Below are 12,361 nucleotides of genomic sequence, written 5' to 3' on the forward strand. Positions count from 1 at the left end.
ATGCAATTGGGGCATCTTGCCGGATTTTTCGCTCCTGTCGCCAAAGCTGCCGGAAAAAAACAGGAGCGGTAAATCCCGATCCCAGTGATTGGAGCCACCAGCTCACACCCACGAGTACTGAGATTCGGACTTCCAAAAGGTCAAGTTGCAGTCAGATTTATCTGTAGCACTGAGCCCAGTGTGTGTAGGGGCATTCTCACACCTCTGGGCTCCTTCATCAGAAGCTGCACAAACAGAGGCTTGAAAGGAAGAACATCCGCTATCCGTTATGTCATAACATTGCCCCTTGTAGATTAAAAAATAAATAAGAGACATGTACAAGAGGATGAGCGTGGTACTTTGTTGAGCCTGCACATGTACAGCACTTTAGAATCACACACAGCCCATTGCCCATTATCCGCCGGCCATTCAATTCCCAGTAACAAGTGCTCCAGAACCAGCAGTGCTCCGAAAAAATGCTACAGCTTAAAGAACCATCTTCATTGCTAACAACCTGAATTGAACTTTCACACACCAACAAGGAACAAAGTGCCTTAGTCATAATTTCCCCAGCCATAAGGACACGTTGACAGCAAACAGCATTGTATCAGTGGTTGGGTGGGGCTTGGCATCCTGTTCCAGGAAGGGTAGTGTAATGTTCTAACTATATTAGGGGTTATGGGTTTTGAACAAAAAGAAAAAGACATGGTTTGCACATGTAGATTCAAAGTAACACACAACAGGTTTATTAAAAGAGATGTTCTCAGCACAGAACAGAAAATGAAACTAAACATGGGCCTATGAAACATGATATCATCATCATGTGACCAGCACTTAAAGCAATCGGCCACTTAAATATATAACAGAGAGGTTACCCAGAGAGTCCAGTACTTACTATCTGATGCCTTTGTGTGGTGGTGAAGAAGTCCTCTGGGTTTTTACTGTTTAAATACCTGCACAGAAAATATCGCAAGTAATTAATTCTCTCCCAACTTCTCTAAAGTGTAAAACAAGTCAATAAACTCTCGCAATAAGGAAAGGCTGTACGTTTTAGCTTTGACTTTATCAATTGACATGCACCCTGTTATCACTTGTTGTGGGAAAATTGGCTGCCATGTTTTCCACATTGCAACAGTGACTACACTTCAAAAGTACTTCCTTGCCTTGGGTCCCCAGGGACACAATCAAAATGCAAGGATGGGATTTTCCAGTCCAACCCGTCCCAAAACTGGAAATTCCCAAAGTCAACTGGCCTCTCAATAGTCTCAATAGGCCTCTTAAATTGTCCATCCCTTCCGCGACGATTCCCACGGCGGAAGGGACCGGAAAAATTACCCTCAAGTCTATTGTTCCATCTTTTACAGGGTGGCTGAACTTGATCATAGAATCCATTTCGTACAGACCTTTCTAACTTGGAGTGTTGGAACGGGCAGGTGAAATATTCTAGGGGGTTGTTCGGAATGCCTTCGTACATGACATTATAGAGTCTCAGCTTTGAGAGTAACTTCTCTGACCAGTTGCAGCCGGACTGTACTGACGCCTGAAAGAAACAACAGTGAAGGTTAATAAAACTGGTCAGACACCTCCTGCCCAAACTGTCCAGTTTAGTCAACACACAACAAGGCTGTCTCTAAATCACATTGCAGAACCAGTTACTTTTATTCAATTGGGATGACAATGGTTCTACCTTAGTTCCAATAATCCCGATGAGCTTTGCTTCCCACAACAGGAACAATTAATTCACCACTTCTGTTCGGGTATACTGTGTTTCTTTAATTTGATATAAAACTGCCCAATCCCAAAGCTCTAATTCTTTTTATGTATCTCTCTGCTTTTACCCCCACCTTTTACTCACTCTCCCAAAATCCTTCACACTGCCCACTGCTTCTAGTGCCAATGTCTCTCTCACTGTTCTAGTTGAGTCTTTGGCTGAGATCTCACATGAGAAGGCCAGAAATAGAAGGCAGTGCTGGATACAAGTGGTGTCGAAACACCTGCCCCAGGCCCAAATGCACTATTATTTCACACCAGCTGACCAACGAACGACCAGCAGGTGGGGAATCCAGCCAGCACCACAGCTTTGCCAGTGAGGGACAAGGAAGAGGACAGCAAGGCAAGCACAGTGAAGAGATTCTTGTTGCTATGGTAATAGGAAGTTTATATTGGCTCTCCCTATCCCTTTGGCCAAAATACATCTCCTCACATTTGCTTGTGGTAAATTCTATCTGTCACTTGCCTATTCTGCTGGCCTTTCTATGACCTGAAGCACCTGATTGACATCATCCTCACTGTTTGCCACTCCTCAAAGTTTAGTATTTTTGCCAAACTGTGAAATTTTACTCTATATTTTAATTTCCAACTCATTTATATCAATCCAAGGAAACTACGGTCCTGGGTGTGACCCATCACCATTTACCATCCTCTAATCTGAAAAACAACTATCAACCATAACCCGCTTACTTCTGTCCTTAAACTAACTTTTTATCCAATTGATGCTGACCATCCTCCTTCAAAGAGCCACTATTTTGTTAACCAATCTTTAAGGTAGCATTTTGTCAAAAGCTTTCTTAAACTCCATATAGGCCACATCTACCACATCGCCTTCGTCAACCTTCATTGTTACTTCATCAAAAAAAATCCATTAATCAAACACAATCTGCCTTTCATAAATCCAAGCTGGCTGATCACCTTCATCCTCCAGCTCCTCCAATTGGATCTTCTTTGTATCCGTAGCACTCCTTTATGTCTGCCAGCCAAACTATGGGTGGACAATGCCCTGGTCTTGGAGCGAGCATGGCCACAAAATCCTGCCCTGTAAACTTTTTTAACTTCTTTCCTGTTGATGTTGCTTCCAGGTCAAAGATCGCCAGGTCACATGAATTAGTATTTCTTAGTATTGATCTCTTTACAATTGATGCAAACTCTTACAAGTACTTTTCAAACATTCTGAAAAACAATTATACATCCCATAGACCTTTTAAAGAATTACAAATATTGCTTATTGTATTGCTTCCCTGTTAAAGGCCACCACAAAGTTTATTTATTCATTAGTCACAAGTAAGGCCTACATTAACACTGCAATGAAGTTACTGTGAAATTCCCCTAGTTGCCACACTCCGGTGCCTGTTCGGCACAAACACTTTATTCTTAATTAGCTCAAACCTCTCCAAGTGCCTGTTGATTTTTTCCCCTTAACATTATTTCTAAAACCTTACCCACCATTGATGTTAAGTTAACTGGCCTTTACTAGGACTCTCTTTATGCATACCATTGTTTGAATAAGGGTGTCACATTTGCCATTCTCCAATCCTCTGGCACTTCCATTTAGCAACTTGGGATGCAAGCCATCTGGACCCGGTGAACTATCCACTCTAAGCATAGTCAGTCTTTCTTGTGCAACCTTCAATTTTCACCCTATCCATTACCTCTACCATCTCCACATTGCCCTTTATCTTGAGGGCTTGAATACAAAGACAAGGTGTCGCACAAAAGACTGATCCAAAGGTAAGATTGCAGGGGACTGGGGTAGAGTATTAGATTGTTAAAGTTTATTTATTAGTCACAAGTAAGGCTTACATTCACACTGCAATGAAGTTACTGTGAAAATCCCCTAGTCACCACACTCCGGTGCCTGTTCGGGTCAACGCACCTAACCAGCACGTCTTTCAGACTGTGGGAGGAAACCAGAGCACCTGGAGAAAACCCACAGACACAGGGAGAACGTGCAAACTCCACCCAGACAGTGACCCAAGCCGGGAATCGAACACGGGTCCCTGGCGTTGAGAGGCAACAGTGTTAACCACTGTGGATTGGCTGACTGACAGAAAGCAGAGGGTCAGGTTGCTGCTGGGGTCAGTCCTCCGACCTTAACTGTTTACAATCTATATAAATGATTTGCAAGCAGGGACAAAGTGTAACATAGCAAAATTTGCAGATGATACTAAAATAGGTGGGAAAGCAGGCAGTGAAGAGGAGATAAAGATTTTGCAGACTAGGAGAATGGGCTAAAATTTGGCAGATGGAATTTAATGTGGATAAGTGTGAGGTTATCCACTTTGGCCAAAAAAATAGAAAGGCTAATTATCTAAATGGGAAGCAGATTCAAAATGCGTCCGGGCGGAGGGATCTGGGTGTCTTTGTTCATGAATCAGAGAAAGTCGATATGCAGGTGCAGCATGTAATAAAAAAAGGGAAATGGGATGTTGGCATTTATTGCAAAGAGACTGGAGTATAAAAGTAGAGAAGTGTTGTTGCAATTGTATAGGGTGTTAGTGAGACCACATCTGGAGTATTGTGTCCAGTTTTGGTCTCCTTATTTGAGGAGGGATGTGGTGGCACTGGGGGCAGTTCAGAGGAGGTTCACCAGATTGATTCCAGGGATGAAAGGGTTGACGTATGAGGAGAGAGTAAACAGTTTGGACTTGTACTCGCTGGAGTTTAGAAGGATGAGGGGAGATCTGATCGTGGTATATAAAATACTTAAAGGGATTGATAAAGTAAACGCAGACCAAATGTTTCCCCTGGAGAAATCTAGAACAAGTGGTTACAGCTATAGGTTGAGAGGCGGTAGATTTAAAACTGATATGAGGAGGAAGTATTTCTTGCAGAGGATGGTGAATTTGTGGAACTCGCTACCCCATAGCACAGTGGAGTCTGAATCATTAAATGGTTTCAAGAAGAGGATAAATATATTTCTGATTTTTAAAAATGGATTAAAGAGAGAAGGGGAGCAGGTAGGGGAGTGGATTTGAGACCAGGAAGAGGTCAACCATGATCTGATTGAATGGCGGAACAGGCTCGAAGGGCCAAATGGCCTACTTCTGCTCTTAATTCCTATCTTCCTATGTTCTGATACTATAGTTGTACAGATTTCAGATAGGTGGTAACATCGTGGTAATGTCACTAGACTAGCGTTCCAGAGGCCAATGCTAATGTTCTGGGGAAATGGGTTACCATGACTGCCAGTGCAACTTAAATTTAATGAATAAATCTGGAATATAATGGCGATCATGATAACTATTACTTGGGTTTCTAATGCCCTTTAGGAGAGGACAACTGTCATCTTTACATGATCTGGCCTGTTGTACTATGGTGCCTCATTGAGCACCATGTTGTGTTGTGTGTTCAGTTGTGTTGTCTCAATGTTGAGATCTTAAGAGTTGTATGTCTAAACATGAACCATTTATTGTTAATCTTTAACTATTTTCAGATCCCAGTTAATGCAATGCATGGTTCTGCTTCTTCATGCAGGCTGCTCCCAGAGTGTTGTCTCTGAGCCTCTTACCATGTGTTCTATGCATCATACAATGAGCAGTGCTATCCTCCAGTCCCATGTTAATCCTTGCTCTGTTGAGCACTTCTATATTATAATAGCATGCACACAACATCACCACATGATCTATCTGTGACTCCAGACCCACAGCAATGTGGTCATTTCTTAACTGCCCTCTGAAATGCCTTCTAAATCATTCAATTCAAAGGGCAGTTAAGGATGAGTAACAAATGCTGGTCTTGCCAATGACACCCACATCCCATTAAAGACAAAAGAAAATAAATTCTGGTTAGACTCCATTTACAGAATTGTGTTGAGTTCTTCAGTTTTAGTGTCACAAGTAGGCTTATGTTAACATTGCAATGAAGTTACTGGGAAAATCCCCTAGTTGCCAGTGCCTATTCGGGTACACTGAGGGAGAATTTAGCATGACCAATGCACCTAACCAGCACATCTTTCGGAAATCGGTGCACCCGGTGGAAACCCACGCAGACACCGAGAGAATGTGCAGACTCCACAACTGAACCCAGGTCCCTGACACTGTGAGGCAGCAGTGCTAACCACTGTGCCACCATGCTACCATTGAATATTTTTGTTTAGTAATGATAAAAATGCCAGACATCAAGATGAAAGATTGTTTGACAAACACAAAGGAATCATCCAATCAGGCAATGAAGAATCTATACATTTTCCAATTGGTGGAAAGGGCATTGCAGCATGAGGATGGACTTATCCAGTGACCAATGGGAGGAGCCATTAGGTGGCCAAGGTCATGTTTTAGACTTGGACTCTGGTCACATTGCCACTATGCTACCGTCTCCCCGTCACTACCGGGTAGTGAAACCACAATCCAATTTATTCTCTACCTGACCGTCTATTAATGTATAATGAGCCAGATCTAATTAATAGACTAATGGCACATTAACATTTATCTAACAGTGTGATCAGGTTCAATGTAGTGTTTAAAAGGAAGGAGCATGAAGCAGTTGCTAAGATATCGTAGGTAAGGCTGACCTCAATCCAGGTCTCCACCTCTTCAACTGAACCTCTGTGCCTGTTTAATGCAACTAGGGAGGGAGTAATTTAGTTTTATTCATTTGTGGGATGTGGACTTTGCTGACTAGACCATCATTTATTGCCCATCTCTAGATGCCCTTGAGAAGGTGGTGGTGAGCTGCCTTTCGGAACCACTGCAGTCCATGCGATGTAGGTACACCCACAGTGTTGTTAGGGAGTTCTAGGATTTTAACCCAGTAATATTGGAGGAACGGTGCTATATTTCCAATTTAGGATGGTGAGTGAATTTGAGGAGAACCTCCAGGTACTGGTGTTCCCAGGCATCCGCAGTCCTTGTCCTGCTAGATGATAGTGGTTGTGTGTTAGGAAGATGCTGTCTAAGGACCAGTAACATCAGTCCTATGTCTTCAGGAAAGAAAGAGACAAAAGTTGTAAGGAATGAAAACAGGAGTTAAAATTAAATGAAACCCCCCCCCCGCAGTGAATAAATAATGAGCCTTTCCACAAGCACTCGATGATTCACCTACCTGCAGGGGAACTCGCAGCCTCATGTCCTCTGCATAATAGCAGAGGACCTTCCATGGAGCATTCAGCACAATGTAATGGATTTTCTGCTTCTCATTCTGTGTCTCATGCTGCAGAGAGATAAATCCAAACAAAGACCAGATAATCTCCTTCAGTCCCACAACCCTCATATCTTCATTCCTCCAACTCTGCCTTCTTGAGCATTGCTGATTTAAATCACCCACCATTCACGGTCCAGTCCCAACATTTTTCTATAATTCCATTGCTAAATCTCTCTGCCTGTCTACCTCTCCTCCTTTTTAATGCGCGACCTACCTCTTTGTCCAGGCTTTTGCTCATCTTCCCGAAAATCTCCTTATGTCACTCGGTGTCAAATTTTATTTGATAATGTTCCTGTGAAGCAGCTTTGTTATGTAAAATATGCTATATAAATATACATTGTTGTTGTAATCCAGCACCCTCCTGGCTCAGACCTGACCTACATAATATTCTAGAATATTGTTGAAGAGAGAGAGACGTCTTGCCAAAGTTTTTCATTTTGTACTCATCAGGACAAACATAAGAATGTCGAAAAGGAAAGTAGCTAAATATTTTTATAAAGCCAGGATTTAAAGTGAGGGGAAAGATGGAGGAGAAGGGGAAGGGTGCTCTTTCAAGGAACTAGCAGAAATGCACTTAGCTGAATGGCCTCTTCCTGTGCCATAACATTCCATGGGCAATGACTGAACAAGATGCTGAGTGACCATTACGTACCTGAGATTTGTTAGGTTGTCCCCTTCATGTGACCTTTGTCCCAATGGCAACTCACCGGGGTCACTGTATACATGTGTGCCTGGATTTTTAAAAAGTCATTTATGGGATGTGGGTGTTGCTGGCTAGACCAGTATTTCTTGCCCATCTCTAGTTGCCCTTGAGAAGGTGGTGGTGAACTGCCTTTTTGAACTGCTGCAGTTCCTGTTGTTTAGGTACACCCACGCTGCTGGTAGGGAGGGCGTTCCAGGATTTTGACCCAGTGACATCGAAGTAACAGTGACATATTTCCAAGTCAGGATGATGAGTGACTTGGAGGGGTAACTCCAGGCGGTGGTGTTTGCAGGTATCTGCTGCCCTTGTCCTTCTAGATGGTACCAGTCATAAGTTTGGCAGGTGTTGTCAAAGGAGCCTTGGTGAGTTCCTGTAGTGCATCTTGTAGATGGTACACACAGCTGCTACAGTTTGTCGGTGGCGGAACGATTGAATGTTTGTGGAAGGGGTAGCAATCAAGTGGGTTGCTTTGTCTTGGATGATGTCAAGCTTCTCGAGTGTTGTTGGAGCTGCACTCATTCAGGCAAGTGGAGAGTATTCCACACACTCCTGACTTGTGCCTTGTCGATGGTGGACAGGCTTTGAGGAGTCAGGAGGTGAGTTACTTGTCATGCAAGTCCTGGCCTTTGACCTGTTCTGGTAGCCACAGTATTTATATGGATAGTCCAGTTCAATTTCTGATCAATGGTTACCTCCAGGATTTTGATAAAGAGGCCTTGATAAAACTATTTTACTTTCTCCAAAACAGTCATGAAATTAGCAGGCATTTTCTTTACAGTTAAAGCCTCCCTATAAATGCTGCAGTGAAAGGATGTCGCTAGCAAAGTCACTGCTCTTACACACGTAACAACCCCACTGAGTCAGCCTAGCATCGCACAGGCCCCATCTGTGTTAGCTCCTACATACTTCAACCAATCAATCCCAGTTTGAAGAATCAAAATAGCCCCTGCAGTTGAACATGTGGACAAAGATTTACAAAAGAGAATGTCCTCATGGATCCCTCCATTGTGTTTATACTTACATTAAGTTTGAAAGGTTTGCAATAATTCATCCCGTTAAAGTGCATTAAATCGACTTGCTTGTATTCTCGCTATTAGCTGATCACTCACGTTGTGGACCAACTCATTGATTCTGTGTTAGACCACAATGAAATTGTTAATTTGCTTGCAGGCCTTCTCTCCCAGCATAACACTCACGATCTCTTATATCAACACCTCCCTGATTGTATGTGGCTTCACCGTCTTTGCTTTGAGCTGAGCTACCCAATACAAGGCCTCCACCGACTTAGCATCATCACTGCCAGTAGATGCGTATTCCATCATCTTTTTACCACTCTGAAATTCCTGGAGCATGTTTTCAAAAAATACAATTGACTTGGATACGCATTCTGCATGTGTAGTCTCAAGATGATGGCAAAGATTAGTACGCTTTAAGCTTTCATTTGACAGAACTTCATGACACATAATACACAGTGGCCATGGTTCAGTGCCTGTGTAATTAAATCCCAGTTCTAAGTACTTGCTGCTGTATTTTCTCTGCATGCTTCATTTACTCTGGTTGTGCTGACTGTCATTTGCTGATGCCTCACAGTCATTTTGATCATTTGTCTCTTTTCGCTTAAGTGTGCCAGATGAAAGCCACCAATCCGTTTTTGACTTTGCCAGGCTAATGTCTTTTAACCGTCGCCTGTGCAGAGGGGAGCATCGGTTCAAATTGAAGTCATTCAAAAGCACCGTGTAACATTGATTATGATACAATTGGCTGCTTTCGCTAAAGGAAGCTTCAGCGATAGAACACTTGGGCAATTTGTCTTTTACAGTTGATGAAAGCACTAATGCACCCTTCAAACAGAGAACTTACTAACATGGTTAGTAAATTTGCAGATGACACCAAGATTGGTGGCATAGTGGACAGTGAAGAAAGTTATCTTGGATTGCAGTAGGATCTTGATCAATTGGGCCAGTGGGTGACGAATGGCAGATAGAGTTTAATTTAGACAAATGTGAGGTGATGCGTTTTGGTAGATTGAACCAGGGCAGGACTTGCTCAGTTAATGGTAGGGCATTGGGGAGAGTTACAGAACAAAGAGATCTAGGGTTACATGTTCATAGCTCCTTGAAGTTGGAGTCACAGGTGGACAGAGTGGTGAAGAAGGCATTTGGCATGCTTGGTTTCATCGGTCAGAACATTGAATACAGGAGTTGGGACGTCTTTATGAAGTTGTACAAGACATTGGTAAAGCCACACTTGGAATACTGTGTGCAGTTCTGGTCACCCTCTTATAGAAAGGATATTATTAAGGTAGAAAGAGTGCAGAAAAGATTTACTAGGATGCCACCAGGACTTGATGGTTTGGGTTATAAGGAGAGGCTGGATAGACTGGGACTTTTTTCTCTGGAGCGTCGGAGGCTGAGGGGTGATCTTATAGAGGTCTATAAAATAATGAGTGGCACAGATCAGCTAGATCGTCAATATCTTTACCCAAAAGTAGGGGAGTCTAAAACTAGAGGGCATAGGTTTAAGGTGAGAGGGGAGAGATACAAAAGTGTCCAGACGGGCAATTTTTTCACACAGAGGGTGGTGAGTATCTGGAACAAGCTGCCAGAGGTAGTCGTAGAGGCAGGTACAACATTGTCTTTTAAAAAGCATTTAGACAGTTACATGGGTAAGATGGGTATAGAGAGATATGGGCCAAATGCAGGCAATTGGGATTAGCTTAGAGGTTTAAAAAAAAAGGGTGGCATGGACAAGTTGGGCCAAAGGGCCTGTTTCCATGCTGTAAACCTCTATGACTCTAAGCAAGATTACCAGTAGAGCCATCACTTGCTTGGATGTCCTCTTTAATGCCTTTTGTTGGACATTTTCCACAGATGGGACATGCTTTGCAGGTGTCCCTGTGTGAACCAGTGCCAGGGCTTTATGGTTTAGGGAATCCTTGTGTCCATAATAATGTCCATATTATTATCAGGACCTATCGCCTTTGGGTTCACCAGCAAGCCGAACTGAGCTGCCCTTTTTAATGTATTTGTGTTGCCTATTTCTGAGGAACGGAACTCCTTTGTCATTATTGTTTTCAGGTTTGTTTAACTTGTTTGTATCAGGTTCACTCCACATGTCGTACGCTGCAGTTTGAGGTAACTTTACAATCGTCTTTTAAGCTACTGATTTCCTTACAATGGAATTTCAGCTCTCTTGCCTCCATGACTTATGGTTTCAATGCTGCTTTCTTCCTGCTCTAGTTTTTCAACTCAGTTTCTCTACGCAAGTTGTCACTTAATGCACTGGAATGTTCGCCTTCGGATTTAGTGTGACCACGAGTCATTTGGAAACTTCACCTCTACTATTCTCTCCGTATTGTCGGATGCCATGACCTTTTTAGATTAGATGTTTGTCAACTGTCTAACACAAGTTGCTTCCACTTTGTTTGACTCTTTGGGTTCTGAAAATATCAGTTTTTCACCCCCTGGAAGTGGTTTATTCAATGGCAATGCACAGGTGAAATCTTCCTGCGTGATTTTTGCTGGGCTGGGAATGTGGATTACCTGATACTTTATTTAATGTATGATGCGAACCATTTTTCGATATCAGTCCACATGCATCATCATCTGTATTTGTGAAAACCTGGCTGAGCTGTTTTCTGCCTCTCTGCAATGCATCTTTACATCTGAGATTTTCTGCTGTTGCTGCAAGTTTATTAGTTTCTGCAACCAAAACTCCTTCTTAATCTTTCCCTATTGTTTTTAATGATCCTCATGTTCCCCAACTCTGTGATATTCTCCACAGCATTCTACAGTTACCATGGTTGAACAGATCGTTCTGTCAGTGCGCGATGCTGATTGTATTCTACAAATAATCATTGCTTAAGGTTATCGGCAGTTTGGGAATGGCTATTTCACTGCCCAGGGCTGATAATTTTGCACAAATTTATGCTGAACTCTGTTGGGTCCTTTCATCACCATCTGCAAACTCTGAACAATGACAGATCAGTTGGCCAGATTTAGTTTCTGTTGGAGGTGGAATTTGTTGGCTGAAGTTTTTGGGAATTATGGTTGCTGTGGCCATTTCTGGACCTGCTTTCAGCTCATTCTCTTTTAACCTTTCAAACAGATTTTCCCATTCAATCAGTGCCACTAAGAAATCGCGCAAAGGGTCCATGTTGCGTGGGGTTCATCATGAACTTCATCTGTGTGCTCACTTGAGGTGACTTCCTCCAGCTGAAAGTTGGAAAGCAATCTGGCCGGAATCTGATCACCGTTCATGGTGGCAGGATTTCCCCATCCCACTGCAGTGAACTGAGATTTGGCTGGCCGCCAAATTCTCCAACCTCATTGCAATGGGAGCATAGCGTGAATGGCAGGTAAGATCGTACCCAATGTCTTCGCTGAACTCTCCATTTTCCAAAGAGTTCTGCACGTCTTCTGAAGCCACTATTTCTTCATTTCACAGTAATTTCTGCTCCCCTCGGAGATCTCCATAAGGCACCCCATGTCCACATGCAATCTCCACGTTTTGATCAGCATTGCTGAGGAAGTTAAGCTGTGTTGATTTATGGCTTATCTGCATGTGCTCGTTAGAAGTAATAGACAGGAAGTCTGTCTGCCTCTGGGACCTGGTGGCCACTGTTGCATCTTTACCCATGCTCATTTCTTTATTCTCAAGAGAGCTTTGCAACTCTCTTCTATTCTTCATATTGTCAATCTCAGGAACAATTTCTTTGGTCAGGTCAAATCTCTTTGTATTTAAATCCTTTGCACTGTGTAAGAT

At 42.8% G+C, this 12,361-nt stretch overlaps 1 protein-coding gene across 2 annotated transcripts in view; it reads right to left on the reverse strand.

Moving 5' to 3' along the window:
- The window catches only part of LOC144491410 (anoctamin-7-like), a 138,392-nt gene that overhangs the window by 75,860 nt on the left and 50,171 nt on the right, over positions 1 to 12,361 (reverse strand). For both annotated transcript variants that reach the window (XM_078209198.1, XM_078209199.1), the window contains exons 5-7: positions 6,796 to 6,903; positions 1,383 to 1,519; positions 875 to 932 (exon numbers count right to left, since the gene is read on the reverse strand). In XM_078209198.1, coding sequence (XP_078065324.1) covers positions 875 to 932; positions 1,383 to 1,519; positions 6,796 to 6,903 — 303 coding nt within the window. The remainder of the gene's footprint in view (positions 1 to 874; positions 933 to 1,382; positions 1,520 to 6,795; positions 6,904 to 12,361) is intronic.

The sequence above is a fragment of the Mustelus asterias genome, chromosome 3 (genome assembly GCF_964213995.1).
Source record: "Mustelus asterias chromosome 3, sMusAst1.hap1.1, whole genome shotgun sequence".
Taxonomy (NCBI): domain Eukaryota; kingdom Metazoa; phylum Chordata; class Chondrichthyes; order Carcharhiniformes; family Triakidae; genus Mustelus; species Mustelus asterias.